A 25,638-nucleotide genomic window follows, 5' to 3' on the forward strand; every position below is an offset into this window, starting at 1 on the left:
AGAATCTTCATTTGGGAATCTGTGCTTAAATTCTTTGACACAAGCTTTTCTGATGGCCAAAAACATTTTTGACACCGAATCATAAGCCTCTTCTTTATCTTTCTCAGCTTGTGCAATTAAAGATTTGGTGTTATCATTTTCTTCAAACAATTCATTACTTTTCTTTTTAAAGACTTCCTTTTGCTGCAGCTCATTTGCAAAAGACTGTTAAGCATTTCTAAATAATTCTTGACAATGTTTCAATTCGGTTTTGACCTTTTCAAACGCCTCATTTGATATTTTCAACTGTTCTTCCAATCTGCGAACCTCGAAAATCACATCTTCTAAAACTAGCCAACATTCTCTGATTTCTAAGAACCTTCATAAGCCTATTTCAAAAACAATGAAACCATGTTAACATCGTCGCGCCAAATAAAGTATATATTCACATGATAAAGTGAAAAAACATTGCCTCTTTCCCTAGGCTGAATGTTTTGCTGTCTGGCTCTTCTTTAGAAAGATTTTTCCATTTTCGTTTAGAATTCGTATTTGAACCCTCTTGTTGATAGGTTTTCTGTTGTTTCACCAATTTATGTAATGGATATTTCTTCTAACTGATTATCTTCTTCTTCAATCAATGTAACATGGTAGGAACCAGAATCAGGTTTCACAGAATTGGAGACTGAAGCAGGTAAAACAAGAGTCTGTAAAGGCGTTAACAATTTTGACTTGGAATCACTACTTGATCGACCTTTATACAAAACTTCAGAATCAATCTTCGAATAAATTTCATCAAGTTTTTGGGAGCCATTACTACAATGAAAAAAATATCATCAAATAAAAAAAATAGAGAAAACAGACAATCAATCAACTTAATAGAAATTGTAAGACTTTGTTATTACTTGGGAGACATTTATTCTTCATGATATGTGATAGAGACACAATATTACAACTAGTGATTCTGATTCAAAAATAGAATAACATGCAAGCACTATATCAAACTGCTATTGATATACTCACCATATATGACTTCAACTGCTACAATTCTCAATTAAACAACAATATCTCATACGTACTACAAAGAACACCAAAACCTTGGCAAGTGTTCCAAAAAATAAATAGATAATTAGATGATAACAATGATGGTAACTTTTGAAGCATTTATACCACTGGCATTTCATAACATCAATTCATAAAACAACAACAATATTACAATATACACTAAATACAACAAGATAATAAATGAAATTGTAAAGAGAAAAACACCAATTTCAACAGTAGATTTACCGAGAAAATAACGTGCAACGCGACTACCAAAACAACAAATAAGCAACCTAACCTGAACAAACAAAATCGTAATAAGAAAGACACCAATTTCAGGAGCAAATTTACCGAGAAACTAATCTGCAACACGACTACCAGAGAAACCAATAAACAACCTGAGCACAACAAATTATCAGCACAACCATCTAACAACAACTTCTTATAATAGTAATAACAAATCTCAGAACTCTGTAAGAATAACGTGCACTTTAATCAAAGTTAAAATTGATGACAAATTAATTAGACCAATGTAAAATAAAAAATGACATTGTCACTGTAACTAAAGAAAATTTACTTTAGTTATCTCAACTTCAATCAATGAGAAAAGACGGACATGGAAAATGCGACAAACGGACTGGGACAAATGCCTTTAATGCCAAAACTGACAGAGAAAACCCTAAATCCCCAAATTCGCTTCTAGTAAAATGCTAAACATTAAATCCCCATATTTACTTTGAATATCAACAGCATTTTAAACGACAATGTTTTTCATCACTTACGAATTTTACAAAGCCAAAATGACAACGCACTATAAAACTTTAATATTACCATTTCAGCCAAACAATGTCACTATAACTTAACATAAAAGTATAAAAGAAGGGAAAATCAAAGAGTCCTTCAAAATCTCACTATCAAATACTAAACCTGACAAAAGAAATGAATTTGATACTAACAATTACAAAATCAATAGAATTTCAAAATTAATAATACAAGAAATAATGATTCCATACATAAAATAACATGAATTGGAAACAGTATATTGAAAATAGAGAAATCCTTATAATTTAATTGTAATGACGTAAATGACGGATAAAATGCTCAATTGCGTATTACTTTGAAACCACTTCATTTTGAAATAACATTAATGGACAACAAAAGATCAACTTGAAGCAACAGAAAGTGAAATTTTACCATATGTACATAATTATGCAAACAGATAATACTTTTCCCATGGGAGAAGATCATCATGCAAGTATTACAATGTTGACGACCTAAAACGAAAGCATTAGGAGGATGACAACCTAAAACACAATGGACCGTTCTATATATGCTTATTCAACAACATATTATGTAGATATTACATATAAGCAAAACAAAATGTTAAAATTACAGTCTCTATAGTGTTCTAATCAAAGAGCAAGAGACCTCGCCTCATCCATTTTCCATAGGCCTTCCTCATACTTGTACCACCTCATAAAGCCTTCATCACTTCGAGTACGCTGGCACATGATGCACGAGTGCTCAGTACATGTTAAGAACTCACGTAATTGAGCAGCCTTCTGCAAGATAATTTTATCTAGCTTCTTAATAATTTTTTCGAGCATTAATAGAGGAAGCAATGGACCTTCTATAAGAAGGCAATGTGATATGTTGAGGACTTTCAGGTTTGGTAGGTCATCCAATATAAGCATTAGGGCATCCTTAACTATCACTAAGCATCTCAAGCTCAAAATCTTCAAATTTGGAAGAAATTTGGCTATCGTAGAAGCAAAGAGAATGTCAAAAGGACCCATGACCTTGAGTTCACTAAAGTTCTTGCAATTTAGGGCTATTTCCTCTATAAGATAAGGCGGATTTACTATACTAGGCATTGTCAGGGATTTGAGACATCTCCATGTACGAATGGCCTTGCAAATTACATCCTTCTTTATTCTGTTCCAAGCTGGCATAATGAGACGCCTCTGTTGGGGGCACCTGCAGACAACAAGATATGGTGGGTTACTTCCCAATTCACTGAACCAAAAAGAAAATTAAAGATGATGATCACTGGTACCAAAGGCAATGCCAAAGACTCAGTCAATAAACAGGAGAATAAAAAAAATAACCTTTCAGCAAGGTTTTAAACAGAAACATAAAAAAATTGCCTTGCAGCAATATAAGTAAATTATATGTCCCCTACATACAAATTGAAGTGAAAAATCAAGGTTGTTATGTATCCCCTGCTAAGACTCAACGAAATCTTCAACAAATGAGTCAATGTCTTATCAAAACACTCATCCACGTAAACATATGGCTCTAATGGGATTTTGATGAAATTTGATCTCAACATTGACAAATCAGAGTTTTCCAAAGCAGAGGATCACAACAAGCTAAACGCCATGACTTACAAACGTGACCAATCCTTGAAGTAAACTAGAAGAGATCAAAAGATAGGAAATTTTCACCAATATGTCAGTGTCTAGATCCTCCCATCTTCTTATAGCAGAGGCACCCTCTTTCATTTGACCGGTTGCCCAATTATCTCATAGAACTTTCAGAGCATCAGCACACTTGAATAAGATATCCACATAATTCATGTACAATGCACAAAATATCATTCAATACATTAATTTATATGAATTTAAAAAATTCGTACTAATCGAATGTATCAAATACTTAATATACCTATGTAGAGATATAGATGAATGCAAACTGTTTACATTTAAGATAAATTAATACTTAACATTAAATGATTATGACCAAAAAAGTTTATATTCGTTGAATAGAATAATCAATTTTTCTCGGTAGAATCAAAAATGAAACAACGATATCTGATATATATAACAAAATCAAATAATTAATGTTCAACAAAATAAAAATACCTTCATTAATTTACAAAAATACTAAAAACGAGAATCAAATAACAACACTAACTCTCATTAATAATTAACACGATATTATCTACCAAATCCAAACACACAGAAAACTGTTCGCTATCCAATATCTACACAAAAATTATATAAACCACTAAGACCGTAACAACATTATAATTTCCATATACTTACACCAAAAAAAAAAAAGGCCACCAAAACATCATGATTCCTTACAAACAAACGAAAACACAACCCACAAATCTATTACAATTACCATCACAAATTGTGCAATGAATCATTGCAAAAGCAATTCAGAATAACAACACCACTCTTCAAGCAGTACGGTTCACATAAGTTTTACTAATATCATCATGTTTCGTTAATCTGTTGATTTCATTGCTTTGTTAGTCATACAGAAAACCGTATTTCGACTCCCAACAATTGAAACGATTATGCCAAATCACTTGTGTCTTTAGTTCTTAATAGTTTTCTAACACATAAAAACCAAAATACATGTTAGAATCGATATTTAACTAAACCATATTTTTCACACTTTTTTATTGTTAACTTCTTGATCATACAGGTAATGATATTATGATTACCAACTGTTTGAAACTATTATTTACACTTTTTTTTTTAATTTTTGTGGATCTTGTTTTCAAAACCATTATTTACCTTACAATTTATAGGTGCAAATCTCTAAACCAACAAACAAATGTAAAGGAAGTCTTACATAGAAGAAACATCTTCAAACAATGACACAGACTACCAGCAATAACAATGGCAGGGCTTTCGATTCTGAAGATCCTTGCAGAAGCAGAAAATAAGCATGCTTCACTACTGCTTGTAACACATTTGTTCTTCATGGAACATGATAGAAATAGAGGATTACAACTACTTACTGCATCTTGCAAACAAAATAACCAGCAAGCAATGTATCAAACCGTCGTTGCTCTAATCACTATGCACGACAGTAAAGGTGTAAAAATTCTAATGAAATTAGTGAAACTAACTAATCAATTCCACAAACTGAAAAATTGCAGGGAAGTGTTCAAGTCCATGACTCCAACTGCGACAATTCTCATTAAAAGGAGAATATTTCGGATTTGCAACAAAGAGAATCAAAATCGTATACATTGTGACAAATCAACATCGCTAGAAAATATCACATGTCTAAGATGTAAAAATTTAAATGCTTTTTAATTTATTCTAAAAATAGAAATTAAAACTCATTGGATTGTCTATACATGTTCAATAAACATCAATCTAAATATATTATAATGTAAATTAACAAAATCTATAAATTAACATTCCTATCGCACATCGAAAAAAACTTTCATTCTATTACTAACCAAATTAAATCTCACGCCGAACGATAACATCCATTTGGAGCACGGTTGCCGAACCATTATTCATTATCCAACCGATAAATTATAATATCATCATGACGTTTCCGACTTGAATACTTAACAAAATATTTATTACGTTTGCTACCGTTTCGTATCCTCTTATTCAAAAATTGTTAACGTTTTTCGATTAACGTGTTTACTTATTACTAGACATTTATTCGTTTTCCCAAAGCACATTTTGTATTCTCAAAAAACAAATAAATAATTTTAAATTTTAAATAAATAATTTACATAATATTAAAGTGATACCAAGACAAATTCAGAGAAGTCATGGTCAGATGTTAAGATAAATCATTTATTTTATCAACCAAATTAAATCCCATCCTGAATGATAACATCCATTTGGAGCACGGTTGTCGAACCATTATTCACGATCCAACCGATATATTATAATATCATCATGACGTTTCTGACTTGAATACTTAAAAAACATATTTATTACATTTGCTACCGTTTCGTATCCTCTTATCCAAAAAGTTATTAACGTTTTTTCAATCAAAATATTTACTTATTACTAGACACTTATTTGTTTTCCCAAAGCACCTTTTGTATTCTCAAAAAACAAACAAATAATTTTAAATTTTAAATAAATGATTTACATGATTAAGGTGATACGAACACAAATTCAAGGAAGTCATTGACCAGATATTAAGATAAAATTAATAATTATACCTCTATAATTATTAATATCAATTGTACATAGATGTTATTAAATCACTCATGCAAGTTGAGAAGACTACCTAAATATTATATGGTCTAATCATACAATCGATATTATTTTTGCAGACATGTCTTTGATATTCGATGTCATATATTCATGCATATGCATTTTTACCGCCTTTTCCAATTTATTCTTATTATCCTTTCTATTAAACTCATGCCAATTAGATTTTATTCTTCTTAAACAACCATGTTTATTTATTATAACATCTTTATTCGTATTCCATCTATTTCTTTTGTACTCCTAATTAAACAAAACAAATCAAAATATGTTCTTATGTGAATCAACAAAATTTTAAGTAACAAACTAATAAGATACTCAATAAAACATAAACAATTAAACAAGACCAATGCCGAACCGTATAAATATTTTATATTAATTGATATATTATCACATCATCACAACATCTCTGACTTGAATATTTAACAAAATATTTATTACTGTTTCCTTTAAAACTGTGCCAATAAGATATCATTATTATTAGATCACCATGTTTATTTATTGTTGATCGGTGCATTGTATTATTATGTGATATTTTTTATCTGACATACTATTAAAAATCAAGATATTATAATTTGGTTTTAATTATGGGTTAATGTACTTACTTTTTTATTGATGTGATTGATATTTTGATGATATCTTGCATTGTGATATTTAATGTCGTTCTTAATATACAACTATTGTTAAAGTGTTGATCAAATAAATGATATTGTTTATGTAGATATTTATACGATATTAATGGAATTCATAAAAGAAGACATTTATTTGATGAAACACGATCTGTTTCCCACTGGTTTAAAAAAATTTGTACCAATCAAATGTCTCAAATGCTTAATATACCTATATAGAAATTTACATGAATGCGGACCGTTTACATTTAAATATAAGTAATACTTAACATTAAATGATTAATACAACCATCATTAATTTACAAAACTATTAAAAACCAGATTCAGATAACAATGCTGACTCTCATTAATAATTAACAGAACATTATCTAAGCAGTTGAAATACAAAAAAAAAAAAAATTTGTTCGCTACCCACACGCGGGAACTATATAGACCACAGAACCACAGATACCATATCGACAACATAATTTCAATATACTTGCACCCAAAAAATAGCACCAAAACATCATGATTCCTTACAAAAGAACAAAAAAACAACCCACATGTCTGTTACAATTACCATCAGAAATTCTACAACGAATCACTGTAAAAGCAACTGACAAAGATGACATCACTTTACAAGCAATACAGTTAACGTAAGTTTTACTAAAACCATCGTATTTCATTAATCTATTGATTTCATTATTTTCTTAGTCATAGAGAAAATGATATTATACAAAATGGTTAAACATACAACTAATAGCAATAAGATAGTGGTTTATTCCACAACAGTCTTATAACAATAATGGTTAACCATACAAATGACTCTGCCGAACCATGTGCATCTTTAGTTGTTAATAGTTTTCTAATACACAAAAAACAAAATGTGTTTTAGGATCCATATTTAACTGAGTCATATTTGGCACACTTATTTATTCTTAATTGCTTAATCATAAGGTTATGGTATTGTGATTCCCAACTATGGGTTTTTTTCTTTTTTTTAACTATTACGAATCTTGTGCTTCGAAACCATTACTTATCATACAATTTACAAGTGCAAATCTCTAAACAAACAAGCAAACATAAAACAAATATTACAAAGAATTGACATTTCGAAACAACAACACAAACTGCCAACAATAATAACAGCGAGACTTTCAATTCTGAAGACACTTGCAGAAGCAGAAAATAAACAAGCTTTTGCTACTGTTGGGAACACATTTGTTCTTCACTGAACATGATACATATATGGGATTACAACTACTGATTGTAGTTTGCCAAAAATATTGCAATCAATATATCACATTGTCGTTGCTCTGCTTACTGTATATGACAACAGAGGTATACAAATTCTAATGAAATTAGTAAAACTACCTTATCATTTCTACAAACTGAAATATTGCAGGGAAGAATTCAAGTCCTTGACTCCAACTGTCACAATTCTCATTAAAAGATGAATATTTGGGACTTGCAACAAGGAGAATCAAAATCGTATACACTGGGCTAGATCAACATCACCAGAAAATATCACATGTCATAGATGTAACGTGGATTACCAAATACTTTGTATGAAATTTAATTTTTAGTAAGTTTCTTATGTAATTTCTTGCACATGTACAAATTTAAATGCTTTTTAGTTTAATCTGAAAATAGAAGTTAAAACTCACTCAATTATCTACGATTGATCCAAATATTTAATAACTTATAAAGAAAAATTGATCACAAAATTACAGTGATCAGTAAAACATAAACAATATTTAATAAAAATATTAAACACCAATGATTATGACAATTTCAAATAATTAAACATGTTCAACAAACAGCAATCTAAATACTGTTCCTATAACATATAAAAATAAATTTCCATTCCATTATTCATTAGATTAAATTATATGCCAAACCACAACATATTTTGGAAACCCACGTGCCGAACCATTGTTAACTATTTATTACGCTTTCCTTTAATGCGCTACAAACAATTTTGTTATCATTTCGTATCTCATCGCCCAATAAGTTGTCAACACTTTTTCAATCAACGTGTCTATCTGTTACTAAATGTCTGTTAATTTTCCCAAAGCAACTTTTATCTTGTGTGATACAGTATCTCAGAAATTGATTGGGTTGTCATGTTCTCAACTTCATCCCAAAAACTTTGAATAAACTGTATAGATCAAAGACATGCATTTTCAAAATCAATATGAGGATTATGGATGTGAAGGAACCATATTTTAATGTTCTAATGTGAAGTAACAAAATTTTAATTACAAGACTAAAATACTGGATAAAACATAAACAATATTTAATATTTTAATAGATATTTAATAACAATATTAGACAAAATTGTTTATTAAAATGTTAAAAAATTAAACATAGTCAACAAACATCAATCCAAATATATTATAATCTTAATTAAAAAAAAAGTAGAAATAATCATTTCTATTCCAGATTTTAAAAAACTTTTGTAGCATTATTGATCAAACAAGATTGAAGCCGAACTATATGCATGTTTCATAACAATATTGCCGAACCACAATTAAAAAATTAATAAATATATTAGGACATCATCATATCATCTCTGACTTTGATACTTGACAAAATATTTATTGTCCTTCCTTTAAAAATGTATCAATAAGATTTTATTATTAGTAAATCACAGGGTTTATTTATTATAATATCTCAACATCTAGCCAAACCATCATTAACTACCTAACTAATATATTGCACACTTAACAAAATATTTATTATGGTTTTCTTTAATATTGTACAGATAGTCTACTAACGTTTCGTATTACCTTATCCAAATAATTATTAACAATTTTTCGATCGACACGTTTATTTATTACCAGTTGTATGTTCATATTCCATCTTTTCGTATCCTATTCTCCTATAAATATTGCTCTGACATTTATCACTCATTTAACTTTCTTCAGATACCATACACTTTAATTGTTCATTTCTTCTCCACAACTTAATTCAAAAATGGCTGACAAAACATCACAACCAAAAGAATCTACAACAAATATCAGCAACAACCTCAACAACAATAATTCTCCACCGAGGCAACCAAAAGGTATAAATGTTCCACATCTTTTGTATCCTAAATTGCAAAATGTCAAACAAAACAATGATACATATTTGCGGAAATATAAAAATCATTAAAAAAAATTTGATATGTTGAGAGTTCATCTCATAATTATATTTACACATTCATGTTACTGTTTTCATATATTTATAAAATTTGATTGTATATTGTTTTTGCAATTGGTTTAGACATTTTTCAGGAAATGCCAGAATTGAGGGAGATTTTCAAAAAAGTTGACACCAATGATCTACGTACTACTAGAGACAAATTCAGAGAAGTCATTGACCAGATGTTAGAAATCATGAAATCTGCCATAGATATTATCTATAAGATAAACAAAAGAGAGTATGCATATGCACTAGAGGAACTGAACAACTATAAGAAAAATAGAAAATAAAGTCTACTTCATCCAAACCCACTTCACAGTATGAAAAACCGATGTACTTATTTATTTTATAATAAAAGTATTATTCTTTATATTCAACTTTATCTTGAGTTTGACGTTACTCATTAATTGATTGAAAATTGTTCCTTTAATTGACGCATTGTATTTATTGTTTAATTAATCTACTAAAAATTGTCCATCTTGACATGTTAGTTTTGATTTAATTTTTCCATCTTCACACATTGGATGAGTAATAATAATAATTATATAAGTACCTTACATAGGCTTTCCAAAAATCTAACCATTTCAAATAAAAACCTATAAAGATGGAAGTTAGTCTGTTTTCAAACCTTGGCTAGAGAGAATCCTATACTGTGAGAAAAAAATTTACCAGTCAATGTCAAACCTGAAAATGAACTCAATATAAATTTTAAGTTTAAATAATTAATTATGATAATATTAATTGATATTAATATATAAAGGTACAATTATTAATTTTATCTTAGCACAACTCTATACATATATAAAAGTTATATCTACTCTAAAACTTGTATAATTTAACAATTATCATCTCTTAATCTAATTACTTTATTCTGTTAGAATAAATATGTTTACAACCTATTTTAAAAATATTAAATAAACATAACCACGCAACGCACGAGCCCCATGTCTAGTTTAGAAATATTCCTATATATAAATATTCCTATATATAATCAACCTTATTAATCTTAACAATAAAGATAAGTCGACAAACCCTTCTCACTAATTTTTTTCACAAACGCGACGTGGCAGCTCGTAATTGGTCAAACGGGATCCATTATTGGACAAAGGGACTCATTGCGGGTTGACCAATTACGAGTTACCACGTTGCGATTGTGAGAGAAAGTTAGTGAGAAGGTTTTGTTAGCATAGTATTACCCTTACTACTATCAAATCTAGCACCATCTAGTATGGTTTAACATATTTTAATGAGACTGTTAAACATATTTTAATTAGACTGTTAAACCGAATGGTTAAATGTTAGACTATCAAGTATTGTATAATCTAGCGTTATATATTATTAATAAATCATGAGTATTTATAACATTATAGATATAATTGGTAAGTCACTTGATTCTATGGCTAGATTTCTTCTTTAAATAAAATCGGTACATTTTGGAAAAGTGCCATTATTGAGTTGGGTATAATTTCTAAAACTATTTACTCTCCTGAAAGGGAGAGGAATGTCTTTGTATTTTCAGGGATCAAATGTCAAGAATACTAAGTTATGAATCCCTTTGGCTGTGTATTCTTCCTCAATTTATACTTGTAAACTTATTTGTGATGAAACTCGTGTGATAGATCAAGGTGGTTGTATTTTTACCTTCCCTCCACAACCATACTTCACTGTCTAAGTAGATCCCTCTTTGCAGGTAAAACTCATCTTGGAGTTTAGTATTAAAGCTATGAGCTAGTGATACCTAACCTTTCAAGGGTATGTTGAAGAATCCCTACAACATAATTCATGAACCAAAATGACCAATTTGTCATTTTCTTTTTCTTCAATAAATTTATCTACAGACGCCTTGTTTTTCCCATTTCATTTATTGTGAATAGTTTCTGATAACCTTTTATTTCTGTGGATGTAACTGAGGATTCATAATGGGAATCTATCGAGGAAATGCCAAGGTTAATGACTTGAACCAAAAGTTATGGCAGTTATAATGGGAAACTATCTGGTAAATTCTTACTCTGATTGATTTGCATTCAAACAGTGTAGCGACTATTCTATCTGGTAATCAGCTTTCCATTAAGTTGTTTTGAGTTTTCAATGAAATTTCATTCAAGAAATTTTTGCTTTGTCCTCAGTTCAGTTCTTTCTTAAAGGCTACCAAGGACTCAAATCTCAGATTCAATCCATGAGACAAAGGTAATTGGAGAAGCAAGACATGTCAAGCATCAAGTCATCAACATCTTGCGTATGTTTTGTTGCTGTTGTTCCTTATGATTGACCAAAGAAAAATGCTAGCCTTACTTACTCTCCTTACTTACTTCTCTTACTCACTTTTGTTAAAATGACATATGATACCCGTACTATGCTTATGGTATCCGTACTATACTTTATATTTACAAAGATGAGTAAGAGAAGTGAGTAAGGCTAGCATTACTCTTGACCAAAACTATATGAATGCATATGCATGTAATTAGATTAGATAGTTATGTAAACAGAAGAAATATAGAAACCAAATGCTATTGAAAAGCTTCTATTTATTACTTCCAGTTTATTCATACACATACAAAGACAATACAATTGATTTCCACTGGAAATTTCCAGATGAAGATTGAAACCAGTAAGCTGAAGGCTTACCTATATGAAGGTTTGCGAACTAAAACTTTTTCATATAGGACTGACCCTATGTTTGCCTATATTGACAAAAAATTTGCCTATGTACATAAAGCATCTTTCTAACTACTTAACAATTTATTCTTGGCTTGAGCCAAATTGTGTGGTATAGATGTATAGTTGTAAACTTCAGCCCTCTGGTAGTGTTGAAGTTTATCACCTTTGTAAACTTTGGATATCTGAATTTTAGCTGCAGATAGCCTCGACTGAAAGCTTCTTATTGGCGTTTGGACATGGATCGCCTCCAAAAACATCAGGAACCACAGATACTGAACAAGACTGCTTTCCAATGCAATTCTGAAAGAGAAGGATTACGAGGGAACTCAAATCAGCTGAAGTTGGACAAACTCATAAATTGAACTAAAAGCTTGTGATCAACATCAGCATTTGGATAGAGGACCAAACAAAAGGTGTCACATAAGAACAGTAGATTAGGATTAATTTGGCCTTCTGCATACCAAGTGAAGAGATTTTTTTTTCTATAAATTTCTAAATGAAAAAATAATCTTCAAATGAACTTGCATACTATGAAAATAGTAAGGAAATAAAGAGTCATTAGAGTTCTAGCTGTACCCGTTGAAAAGCATCATATGACTTGTGAGCATGACAGCTACCCTCACGAAAGCTTCCACATGTTCCTTGTGGTAACCCATAGCTAGCAAACTTTACTTTCGAGATTTTCTGCCCAGGAGGACACCACAAATGGGCTTTGGATTGCATTTTATCTGATTTTCCAGAGGAGATTATGTTCCAGTTGCTTAAGGCTGGTTGCCCTTCAAAAATATCAGCACATACGCTTCCTGTTGTTCTTTTGACCAAAGTAATTCCACTTGGATCACCACCCCATTCTTCAAACACAACCAACAGGTTTCCAGTTGGATTCAGCCATGAGCGTGGAACATGATACCTAAAAGTAACATCTACCGAGTGAATATTCAAACTGGGGAAACAAACGATAACAAGAATAAAGAAGCAACATTGTTCTCACCATCTTTGAGATGGCTGTCCACAGTTCGTGTGACATTTCTTGTCTGTATAAGTTCCGGCGTAATTACAAGCACCACAACTACCATGTGCTATATATCCAGGCCAGTGGCGCCCAATGCTCTGACCATTGATCCAAATCAGCCCTTTTCCCATGGTATTCATATCCAAAGCTAAAGGATCATTGCCTGCCGGTGCGTTGAAAGTAGTCTGCAGAACAAATATTTGGTATTAATATATCTGGTATACCATTAATTTTTAAGAGTAGTGGAAATGAACTGAGAGTAGAAATTGTTCTCACCTTGTACCATGTCAATGGTTGTTTTTGGGCCAATGATGATCCTTCTACCCATTCAACAGAGCCGCTCCCACTAACGGTATGAAGGCTTAAATCTTCACCTTTCAGACCAATCTGCTTAGATCATACAGTACATGTTTAGCTAGCTTGTGATGAATATCATTGTGAAAAACTTATACTCAAGAAATATTCAATCATTTATGACCAAACTTTCTGGCTACATCTGCATTACCTGAAACTGTTATTCTTTTAAATTAATAAATAATTTGTGAATATTTTTGGGCATTCAGATGACTCTTGGATCAATCCACCACTAGACAAAGTATACTCACTTTATTTTACCGTTGCTTTTCCAACAGTCAATGTCATTCTAATAATTCCATAGGTTTCAACAAAATCAGTAGTTCACAAACAAGGGTGTAGTACTATCTGCAGTAATGGCTTTATATGTTGTATTAACAATTGGATGTGGTGTGAGTCCTCATTGGACATAGAAATGATAAATTCAAGCAAAAATGTCAGAGTTCTTTTCCGGAATAACCCAGTAACCTGTCTACAAAATATAGCTCAAGCCATAATTATGCAAAAGACCTACCAGAACCCTAAATTTTCAGTATGGTGCAAGGTAACATATTTCTTTTGAATATTTAAAGACATACCTTGTAAGACCATTTCTGTTTAGACAAGTCTCTTGTCCCCTCATTGAGACCCTTCAATGTTACTGGACCTAGCACACCAGCATTCCATTGCTCGAAATGTGTGCCTACATTCTGAGAATTTGATGATGCAAAGAGTAAACTGTCATACTTCCGAGTTGTCAGCAGTGTTCAAAGAATAGAGGCGCATCAGAAAATGAGAAAACTGACCTGAAGACCCACAGATATACTTAACAAAGAAATCTGGTTATCACCAACTCTCATTTTGACATTTTGACTGAAACTTAATTTTGGATTGTCAATTCCACCATAAACAGTTCCTGAATTAATGATAAAAGCTAAAGTGAGTTGGTTATAAGTGAAGATACACATGATGTTCATTTGACATTAGTACTGGGCCAACTTATGATAGTGTCTCACTCTTCCCATTACCTGATAGTTGACCATTAATGAAAACATGCAGTGCATGACCTGCAGACCAAATGTTGAGAAGAGGATCTTGTCCATTCTTCAGAAATCCTTCATTAGAGCCTATATTTACACTGAGTGGGACACAGAAAACATATATTGATAAAAATCAGTTTCAGAAAGATTATAAAAACTAATTTTAAAACTGAGAGGTTAAACGTGTCAAGGAAGCCAAGAGGTGATTAGTCAAAACTACTCACTTTGTCATATACCACAAATAATCCGAAGCATCTCTAGTCACATTTAATTGTTCCCACAGCCCATCAGTGGTAAAAGTTTTATCATCACTAGAAGAGGCACTTTCTTCAATGTATGACTGCCAAGAAAATTTGTTGACAGGTGTCATCTGTTTCACGGAGCTTTGGGCACCAAGCTGTTACAATTTGATGTCAGAATTCACCCTTGAAAATTCTCAACTGACTCTACATAAAAAGCTCAGGTTTATTTCGTAGCAAAATCGCTTTTTGAATTTCTAGCATGAGCAATTTGTTAGGTCTTTACTATATTGAACTTCAGTATGTTTTATGAAGTTTGCTCCATAATAGAACGTAGATTTCATGCGAAAACTAATTGAAACATAGAAAAAGGATTACAAGTGTTAAGTCGATGTTAAGAAACAGGAACTAATTGCAAGATGTTGAAGAGTCTTCTCCTTACCCGAGCAGTATTGTAAACTGCAGTTTTGCAGTCAGGGAGGATGCTGATGGACCAAGGTGGCAGTTCATATTGCATATTTCGAAAGTTCACTTTTACTGAGTATGTTGTGTCATAGTTAGCAAGGAATGCCGCACAAGATCCAGATTTTTGGTTAAAAACATGAGCCTGTAGATAATTATAGTGATTAGAAGCTCAATTCTCAAAGATGGAACCCAAGGGCTTAAATCTGGTTTTCTTCTACTTTGCTCTAAGGCTTACCTCTTGATTTTTTCCAAGTGAAGTCACTTTGGGATCTGTAGAAACTAAAGCTGATTCACATAATTTGATGGCTTTATGCAAATCTCTCAAATGTCCCCATTTTGGTTCCCTTAGTAGCCCTGGTATAAAACAGAAAACTCAGATTAATGTGGAGTATGATGTTTCTGGAAGATGTCTATACAACCTTAAATATTCTCAATCTTTCTTTCATTCAGGTAGCAGCATAATTACAGTGTTAGTCGCATTTAAAGTAATTAGAATCTTTAATGCTGGAAGTTCATGATGCAGCCACACAGGTAACTTAAGCATACTTAGCTCTAGGATGCTAAACATGTTTGCTTACCATATTCATCTAAAGGAGCATCATAATCATAGCTAGTAGCAATGAAGGGACCACCAGCTGTCCGGCCAAAATTAGTTCCTCCATGGTACTGAATCAAGAAAAAAAAATAGAAAAAACAAAATCAATTACAGAGCTGCAGAAAAAATTTGCCCAGAAAGATGAAAGCGTATTAATTTACCATGTAGTAGTTTACGAATGAACCTCCATTCTGTATGAACCTTGCCACTGAAAATGCCACGTCTTCTGCTGGTCTTTGAGGAGTTGGGCCACCAAACGCGGTGAACCTAATTAAACAAACAAAAGGGAAAATCAGGGAAGATATTCCAAATTTTTCAGAAAACAGTAATACAACTTGCTTGAACTACTTGCAACAGATGATAAAGATAAATAAATACAGAAAAGGATCGAAGAGAGAGAGAGAAAGAGTTGGCCTCTATACCAGCCAGTCCAGTTTTCTGTCCACATTTTGGGTTTATATTTCTGGTTTGGAACAAAGTTTTCACAGTAGAAACCATTGCAAGTGTTTATCTGCCAGGTGAAAGATTAGTCAGCAAGAGATTATCTAGAATCTTTTTGTACAGTACCAAGAGCATAATCACTTGTGATTAAAGAACTTCAAGTAATCACCAAATTAACCCCCAAATTGATATAAGCACACTTTTCACCGTAAACATTTAGATTAGCATCTTTCAACTGGATTTTCAAACCAAGTTTCTAATAATTGAGATCATCTAGTGAAAAGGGACATGCTCATGGTTATATATTATTACTTGCTCAAAATTCAGAGAAAATTGAAGAAAAGACAAAATAAAATAAAATAAAAGAGAGATTGATAGGACCCCGTGAAATTAAATTGAAAAAGAGGCAACACCCAAAAGCATATGAGATAAAAATGTACTACGATTGACACCAACTAATTGGAAGCAGACAACTAACTATTAAGAACCCCACCAAGAAAGGAGGGCCATAATAAAGAAAGACATACCAAAATGCTATTAAGAATTGAAAATAAAAAAAAAAAAGCAAAAAGAAGCCGGTGAAAAAGATGGCTAAGAATTGCTTACAACTGGATCAGGAGCATCATCTTGTTTGCACATAACCCACGGAACACCAGTGTCAAGACCAACAGCCATTTGAGCAGCCCATTTGGTATAAGCTTTACCAGGAGCACCAATTTCCCATTCAACCGGTCCAAATTCATTCTCTATCTGCAAAAATAATGCAATTATATAAAACGTTTGAACAAAGCTAAAGACAGAAGTAATAATAAAAAATAACCCATTTCTACAAGACAAATAAGGATTACAAAGCAGATAAGTTTCCAACCTGTGACAGAATTATTGGACCTCCTTGTGTTTCAAACAACTTTTCTGCCTTCATCATGCTGACTATCTTCTCCGTGAATTTTTGCATTGCCGCCTTCATTACGAGTTAAATTAATCATTAGATTAATAAACCAAATTACTCAAGAAAGAGTGATAAGAGAAAAGATAAATCAATATAGTGTCCAACCTTGAAAGGTTCATTGTCTGTTCTAAATTCAATGCCTGGAACATATTTCAGCCAAACAGGAAATCCCCTGAAGCAGAAACAGAACATTGTAATACAAGTATAGTTATAAATTAAAACAAGAGTGAGAACGCATAATTGCTATTACCCAAAGTTCCATTCTGCACAAACATAAGGGCCAATCCGGAGATTAACATAAAGGCCGGCTTGCTGAACAAGCTTGATGAACCGAACAAGATCATATCTGTCCTCAAAGTAATACTGAAAGTACACAGAATTTAAAAATAAAAAGGACCAATAAGTTATTGAATCCAGAAATTGTTTTAAAAAAATTGCAATAATAAATTAAATTCAAATGCATTACTTTCCCAGGAGAAGGCTCATGTCCATTCCAAAAGACATAAGTTTGTATAACATCCAAACCTCCATCTTTGGCCTTCTGAATAAGATCAGGCCACATCTGCAATTACAATTTCAAAAAAACAACTCAGTCCAAAAGACTAAAAGAAGAAGTTCCCATGTGTGAAAACTCCATAAAAATTAAACAGAAACATTGAGGAGCCACATTGGCACTTCCAGTACCTGAGGAGTACTTCTGGGATAATGAATGGAGCCAGAAATGAGAATCCTTTTCCGGCCACTAACGATGATAGCTTTATGGTCATAAGACACAGTTGCTTCCACATAACAAACCCATGAAGAAAACAGCATTAGCAGCAACACGAACATGTTGGTCTTTAAACCCCGGAACTCCATAAAACCTTGGGAGTTTCTCGGAACTAATCAATGGCGTTTTTTAAAAAACTCGGTCTCCACTTTGATGCTATATGGCATATATACGGTAATGTTCAAGAGGGAGAGAGAAAGAAGGAACAAAAGAAACGAAAAAAAGAACAGATTTTCTCTTTTATTGATTCTTTTGAGAATGAACTGTCAAAAGTGAAAGAGATGGCAGAGTTTTCAGTTTGGTTTGGCTTTGGTTTACGATGAATGGAAATGGATTGGGAAACTCACACTTCCAACTGCTTTTATAACACTTGAAGAAAGAAATGGGTCCCAAATTTTCTGCCTTTTGATAAGCGCTGAGCTTAGGTTCGCTTAACTTCAACCTCAACGTCTCTCACACGGAACTTTACATTATATCTTTCTACCATTAACAACTTCGTTGCTTTGAGTTTGGTTTGTTGGGGTAGCCAAAGGTGAATTTCAAACTAAAACAATATTTTTATGCTGAAGCATTTAAGAAAAATGTCGAGTGGTTAGTTCATTTGATTTTGGGACCGTCCCTGGCCAAATTCAAGGCTTTCAATCTAGTTTCTTGTTTTTCTTTAATACAGAAAGATTCATCTAATCCCAATGCATATTTATTTATTTCATGCAATTGGATTATTTAGATACCTTCAAATGGAAATAATTTCAAGTTAATTTTTTTTTTAATATATATCTTAATGGGAAACAAATTAATTCAGAATTAAGACAGTTACTTTAAAGCAAATGCGAGTGTTTAAAAGGAATTGATTTAAAAAGGGCTCATACGATTTAGATGGATTTTAGTATGAAATTAACAAAGTAGTTGCTATAATTAATCTGTCCAATCATCAATTGTTACTACTTGATTTATGAAATACATATTTATCCATTGGTCACCATCTTTCTCTTTCAACCATAAAATAACAGTGTTTTATTTTTAGAAATATATTTATGTCGTAAATATTTTTCTTTAAGTTTGTGACCACGTGAATTTGTAATTGACTTACTTGTCATGAAAATTTAGTAGAAGATTTATTGGTTAAAGAAAGTAGAAATTTAAGTTAGTCAAGTTGCCTCTCGATAGCGTGTACCATCTGCCGTGGTTGCTTTGACCTGAAGCGTTTAAATTGAGTCCCACAAGCAGCTAATCATACAAAGCCACGTCATAATGTAGGCCTCCCATGTCCCAACTAACCAAGCCACATTCACCTGCCTTTTAAGTTTTAGGTAAGATTGTCTTTAACATCTATTAAATGATTTCATTTATATTCTTCAATTAATAATAAATGAAAACTATTATTGTTCAAATTTAATGAAATATTAAAGAGAAGAAGGGTGAAAATATGATAATTAATTAGATTGCAAGTTACAGAAACAAAATTACAAATAATTGATAGTCGTTGTTCTTGATCATGAGCAAGTTCCCGGCAAGGTCATGAGATTGGTTGCTATAAAGTCTGTAGGGAGTTAACAAAATATTATAAATATGGGAACTCATTGATTTAATTATTTTAAGGTTTAAATAATTTTTTTTAATCCCCGAAATTTATGAACAACCTATAAACACAAATGACTAAATAAATTACAATAATATTGTGGTATAGATCTAAGGTTTGAATTCAAAAACTCAAGAAATTAGTAAATCTCTTTACCTATCAGACCAATCCCTAGATTAAGTCTAAAGAATTAGGAAAGATTTGAATTGGAAAAAATGTGATGGTGAGTTGCACTAAATTTTATGGAAGCTTTGTAATACGCAATAATAATGTTAGAAGTAATAAATCAAACGCTCTTCAAAATTAAGCTACATATTCCTAACAATAATAATCACAGGATGAAAAATATCATTTATCCTTGAAAAAATTATCACTACTTACAAAGACATTAACAAAATTTTGACGATGTATTTAAAGAAGATATGGTTAGTCAAATTGATACAGCCTATTGGTGAAGACTCATGAGTCAATGTTGACTTGTACTTGTGTTTACCGTCTGATCCAATGACCTCATCATCTAATATATATATATATATATATATATAATTATATATAATATATAAAAATAAGAATAATAAAGCACCGGCCTTGTTCGGCTTCTAAAGTCGTTTTCATCGTCTCCCAACTCCCCAATTCATTGAAAATTGTAACCCAACCAAATATTAGATACAATTAGTCTTCTCATTCTATTTGTTTTCCTATCTATTTAATATAGAGAAGGTAAGTCGACACATTTACATTTTCATACACACTTCACACTCTATAACACCTATTCTTTCAATCATAGTCCTTATATATATTTAACAGTATCTTTTGTTGTGTTAAAAATAAATATTTTAAATGTGGGTTATTTATATTCTTAAATTGCATTTTACCATTAAAAGTTTCATATTAGATTCAATGTTCTTGTAAATTACAGTAATATCATCTAGACATTATGAACATCAAATTCCAGAAGTCTAAAATGTAGATGACTATATGATGACTTGATGACTCCCCTGTCCCGTACCATGTCATTTCAAGAGAAAAATTAAAATATTTAAAACGTTATCTATAAGTTTACTTTCATTCCATTTATTAAAATATTTCAACATTTAAAAAATTAGAATCTTACCCTATCTTATATTATTATTATTATTATTATTATTATAAAATGAGAAAGAAAGAACATTAATTTAAGCATAAATACTTTGCCTAATTCAATTTCAATGCTTCAAAAAGGTGATTCTAAAGAATAGATTGGAGAGAATATTAGAAATTATCTTTACCCTATATCTATTACTTGTATTCTTTGCTGCTTAATTTCAGACCAAAAGATTAAAAGAATCGTAAAAGCATTGTCTCCCATTTCAATTTACTTGCTTTAAGCACCTCCGCATATTGATGCATGCCTTTTATCATACGTAAATTCTTTCTTCTAACCCTAATAAATTACAACAATTATCAATTATGTTAAATGTAAATGGCTTTTGTTTTTCACTAAATAATTCATTGGATAATTTAATTATATCAAATATGATATTAATAGCAGTGTCAAATTAACCCAAAAAGAAATTATTTTGGACGTAAACCCTAAAACATGTTGTGTTTATTAAAAATAATAATAATAAGGGAGAACGACTTACACATACCCAAGGTTTGCCGTAACGATAAAGTGGTATTCAAAAGGTTTTGAAACGACAAATAGGTACCTTCCGTCATGTGTTGTTAGTAATTTCCATTTGATAATCGTGAAAAGACTAGAATGCCCCTGAAAGTTTGATATTTTAGATTTTTATAAATTTAAAAATTTCTAAAAAACCCTCTAGGTTTGCTAATTTAACTAAACACCCCAATATATAAAAATTTTGTAAAATAATAAAAACACCCCACCACCCGCAATGCTAGATTCCAGCCACCACCGTCGGAATCTGACCTGAAAATTGCGTTACGACACAGACCCATCAGATCTGTGTCATAACGCATCGATCTGGCCTTTTCCGGCCAGATCCACCATGGATTTGGCCGGAAAATGCCAAATCTATGTCCAGATCTGGCCGTCGAGAGTTTTGCGTCCTCGACGACCAGATCTGGCATTAGATCTGGCCTTTTCCGGCCAGATCCATGGCGAATCTGGTCGAAAAAGACCAGATCTATGTCCAGATCTGGCCGTCGAGAGTTTTGCGGCCTCGACAGCCAGATTTAGCCGTAGATCTAAGGATCTGGCCGAAAAAGGCCAGATTGACACGGTACGACACAGATCCGACGGGTTTGTATCATAACACAATTTGCTGGTCAGATTTCGACGGTGGTGGCCGAAATCTAGCACTGCAGGTGGTGGGGGTGTTTTTGTTATTTTATAAAAAAATTTATATTTGGGTGTTTAGTTAAATTAGCAAACTTATGGGGTTTTTTAGAAATTTTTAAATTTATAAAAAACTAAAATATCAAACTTTCAAGGACATTCTAGTCCTTTTACTATTACCAAACGGAAATCACTAATAACACATGACGGAAGGTACTTATTTATCATTTCAAAACTTTTTGGGTATCACTTTATCGTTACGACCAACCTTGGGTATGTATAAATCGGTCTGCCTAATAATAATTAAAAAAAAAAAAAAAAAAGAGAAAGAGACTAGCTTTATGGTTATGGATGAATACGTGCAGATGTAAATATTGCGGGCCCTTTGTTTCTAATTCGGGTTGGGCCTCCAACGTTGAGTTAAAGATAAAGAAGATGATAATTAGGTAATAATCACGTCTTCATGATAAGCTTAACATCAGACGGTTCTCTCTTATGGATGACTATGGCACGTCATACATGGGAATTGATTGATTTGGCTACTAATTAATCTATGTCCTTCTTTCTTAGGATGTGGGTCCTCATTAGATTTAGTTAGGTTTGGCGGTGGGTCAATTGATCATGTCTCACAAATCAATCAAATTCATCATCCACCCTAAATTGTGCTGGTGTTTTCATCTAGCAAAAGGTCACGTTCACATTCACACCATAACTAATTTTACTTTTGAAGAATTTAATTACTTTTTTTTTTTTTTTTTTTTATGGTATTTGTGTCACATCTCAACCAATTTCACGGCAGTTCAAAAATTTCAGTTGAGATTGACTAAAATAAAAACTAATTACACACTAATATTTTTATTAAAGTGAACCAAAATCCAGAAATTATATACATTAATATATATATTTTTAATTTCAACTAGAATAACATCCGTCTCTACCTAAAATTATTGGTCAGGTAAGTCCTAATTAGTTCGAATATAATTACTTGAGAGCTTTCATTTGAGGTATTCTTTCTAAAAATTTTGCTCTACTTAGTACCATATTCACATATGGATTCAATGGGAGTAAAAATCAGGGTAATTTAAGCTTATCTTGTAAAACATAAAAAGAAATTAAATGGGGTATATTATATGCAGAATTAAATTGTTGATCTATCTCCGTTGTCCGTTCATATTCAAGCATGTCATTTATTTTTATAATAATGTTTGAGCATTACTAGGAGAGTCATATTGTCAATGTTATAATAACACTAACACTTATCTAAGTCTTGGAATTATTTATAAATTTGAAGACGTATTAGTAAAGACCGTCAAGTTAATAATTTATAATTGCATTGAAATAAACTATAAAAATTATCTTATAATGAATTTTAATTAACAAAGGAACAGGAAGCATGTCACATCTTATGTTATGTGGCAAATAGTCCAAAACTGGTTGATAAAAGGTCTAGGTTTGAGTATACATTAAACACCGTCTTACAAATAACATTATCCTTGATGACTGACTCTGACACGATCATCTGACCTGAATACTATTAATTATAATTATTATGATTAGCTAATTGAAGTTCTAACAACACCACGTCTAATTTTTATTAGTTAGACAACAAACATCTTTGCTTCACATTGAAACTACTTCGTATTATCTTATTTGTTCAACCACTACCAACTGTTCGACTAAAGTCTACAAAGAAATTGTGAGCTACCCATCTTTACTGACAGCTGCATTACCATTAGTTTGGCTTACGGGAGAAGTTGGTTACTTGGCTTCAATTTCAATCCCAACCCTTATCGCACCCATTATGCATAGTGTTGGTTGAGTAGGGACCGAAGCCATGTCGTGGTTAATTTAAGGCCAATGCAATTTGGCAACCACCAGGATAATGGGTTGAACCTCCTGGATTCACATCGACCAAACTCGCCAATTTGTTGCGTAAGTGAGTGAAAGTATCTTTGGTTGGTAACTGAGAAGAGAAAAGAATACAACACATCTTCAAAGTGCAGAAATTGCAGGGATAACTAACTAACAATCAATTGACTTTGTGGGTTCTACACAAACTGACTTTTGTTGCTATTAGAGTTGGTGGATTTCACCCTTTTTCTTTTGCATTCATTTGAGAACCTTGAGAGTTGCTGATTAACTACTCTCTTTTCAACTTGTGGGTTCGTTAATGCTTTCATCATGAGTCCAATATTTATGTGGATTGACCAAACAAAAACGTTGGACACATTTTAAATTAATTTGTCATGTACCAAGAATAATTTTGAGGATGATTTCAAAACCAGTCAATAATTCTTATCCAGATAAGATTTTAATTCACTCTGCTCAATCACATCAATTTGTAGGGTAAGATGTTTGTACAACAGATTTAACTAAAACTTATCCAAAGAGCCAATTGTTGATTAAATAAATGTCGAGTGTTGTTCATCTAGTCAAAAATTTCACCCCACCATAAATTCAGCGATTAACATCAATATCAATTAGCTGGTTCTTTAATGAGGCCAATTACACACACACACAAAATAAAAATAAAAGAAAAAGCTGGTCATTGTTGACAAGCTGCAGCAACAACCTTTGCTTGCACGACATTAAAATGGTTTTAGTTTAAAGATAAGAAGAAAAAAGAGACACAGCTACATCATTCCAGGTCATGAAGAAACCTATCCTTATCTGGGTTTTATTATGTGATGACTTTGACAAATGCTCACTTCTCCATGCATTCTATTGCTATTGCTATCTCATGACAGCAATTTCTTTTAATTATTTGGGTTGGTCTCTATTTTTAATATCAAAGTTGCTGGGTAGTCTTATTAAACTAGTTATTCTAATGAGAAGAGAAAGTGACACAAAAAGAGATCATAAAACATTTAAATTAATATTTATTTGGTCCCCAAATAAATTAAATGCAAATTTTATAATATAAAATCCAAAATGCATATTAATAAATTCTCAAGTAACAATTATATGGCAGGATTTGAGAGCCAAGAAAGATTCTTTTCGGCTGATAATTGCCATTGAGTTAGCCCAACGTATGGAAAGTATTGAGCCCATCAAAGAAATATCCACTGCAAGGACATCACAACAGAGAGAACAGGCAACATTTGGGCCGTTAATTACAATACATGGCACTAGGACCAAACCCAGGATGTTTGGATTTGCCCAAAAAGAGTGGATGCTGTTAGGCAAGGGAGTTATTCAGATTATATTTAGGACCTGATGTGCAAGACAAGACAGCCCAATATGTTCCTATACGGCTAGACTTTGTCATTCCAATCCTATAAAAAACAAGGCTATAAGGATTCAAAATTATAAGATGTTTAAGCATGATTTCTTTGTTTTGGTTGACCATATTTTTATACCGTCTTTTTATGAAACTGACAGCTGATAAGAATAATGCAGTAGAGTCGATTACCTGCAAGAAATATTGAACTGAGTGAAACATTTCATTATTGTGTAAATAGCATATCTGACC

The 25,638-nt window shown here is 31.9% G+C and overlaps 1 protein-coding gene across 1 annotated transcript; it reads right to left on the minus strand.

Annotated features, from left to right (window-relative positions):
- Positions 1-12,298: 12,298 nt before the first annotated feature.
- On the minus strand, positions 12,299-18,644 carry LOC116110327 (beta-galactosidase-like). The gene is made up of 19 exons (XM_031396559.1): positions 18,219-18,644; positions 18,001-18,096; positions 17,785-17,897; positions 17,640-17,706; positions 17,454-17,546; positions 17,192-17,335; positions 16,567-16,655; positions 16,306-16,411; positions 16,128-16,215; positions 15,785-15,903; positions 15,527-15,691; positions 15,070-15,242; positions 14,834-14,943; positions 14,612-14,721; positions 14,405-14,515; positions 13,749-13,859; positions 13,452-13,657; positions 13,037-13,370; positions 12,299-12,760 (listed from the first exon to the last, which is right to left on the minus strand). Exons 1-19 carry the CDS (start codon positions 18,390-18,392, stop codon positions 12,650-12,652), a joined length of 2,520 nt encoding a protein of 839 aa, XP_031252419.1. The 5' UTR covers positions 18,393-18,644; the 3' UTR covers positions 12,299-12,649.
- Between the last annotated feature and the right edge of the window lie 6,994 nt (positions 18,645-25,638).

This window comes from Pistacia vera, unplaced genomic scaffold (genome assembly GCF_008641045.1).
Source record: "Pistacia vera cultivar Batoury unplaced genomic scaffold, PisVer_v2 Contig60, whole genome shotgun sequence".
Classification (NCBI taxonomy): domain Eukaryota; kingdom Viridiplantae; phylum Streptophyta; class Magnoliopsida; order Sapindales; family Anacardiaceae; genus Pistacia; species Pistacia vera.

Excerpts from the sequence above, each read along its gene's own strand:
- LOC116110327 (XM_031396559.1), bottom strand. The coding sequence starts at position 18,392 with ATGGAGTTCCGGGGTTTAAAGACCAACATGTTCGTGTTGCTGCTAATG. Across the intron at positions 15,904-16,127 it reads TGCTCCTTTAGATGAATATG|GGCTACTAAGGGAACCAAAA; the intron begins GTAAGCAAACAT and ends GTTTTATACCAG. Across the intron at positions 14,944-15,069 it reads TATTTGTGGTATATGACAAA|TGTAAATATAGGCTCTAATG; the intron begins GTGAGTAGTTTT and ends TGTCCCACTCAG.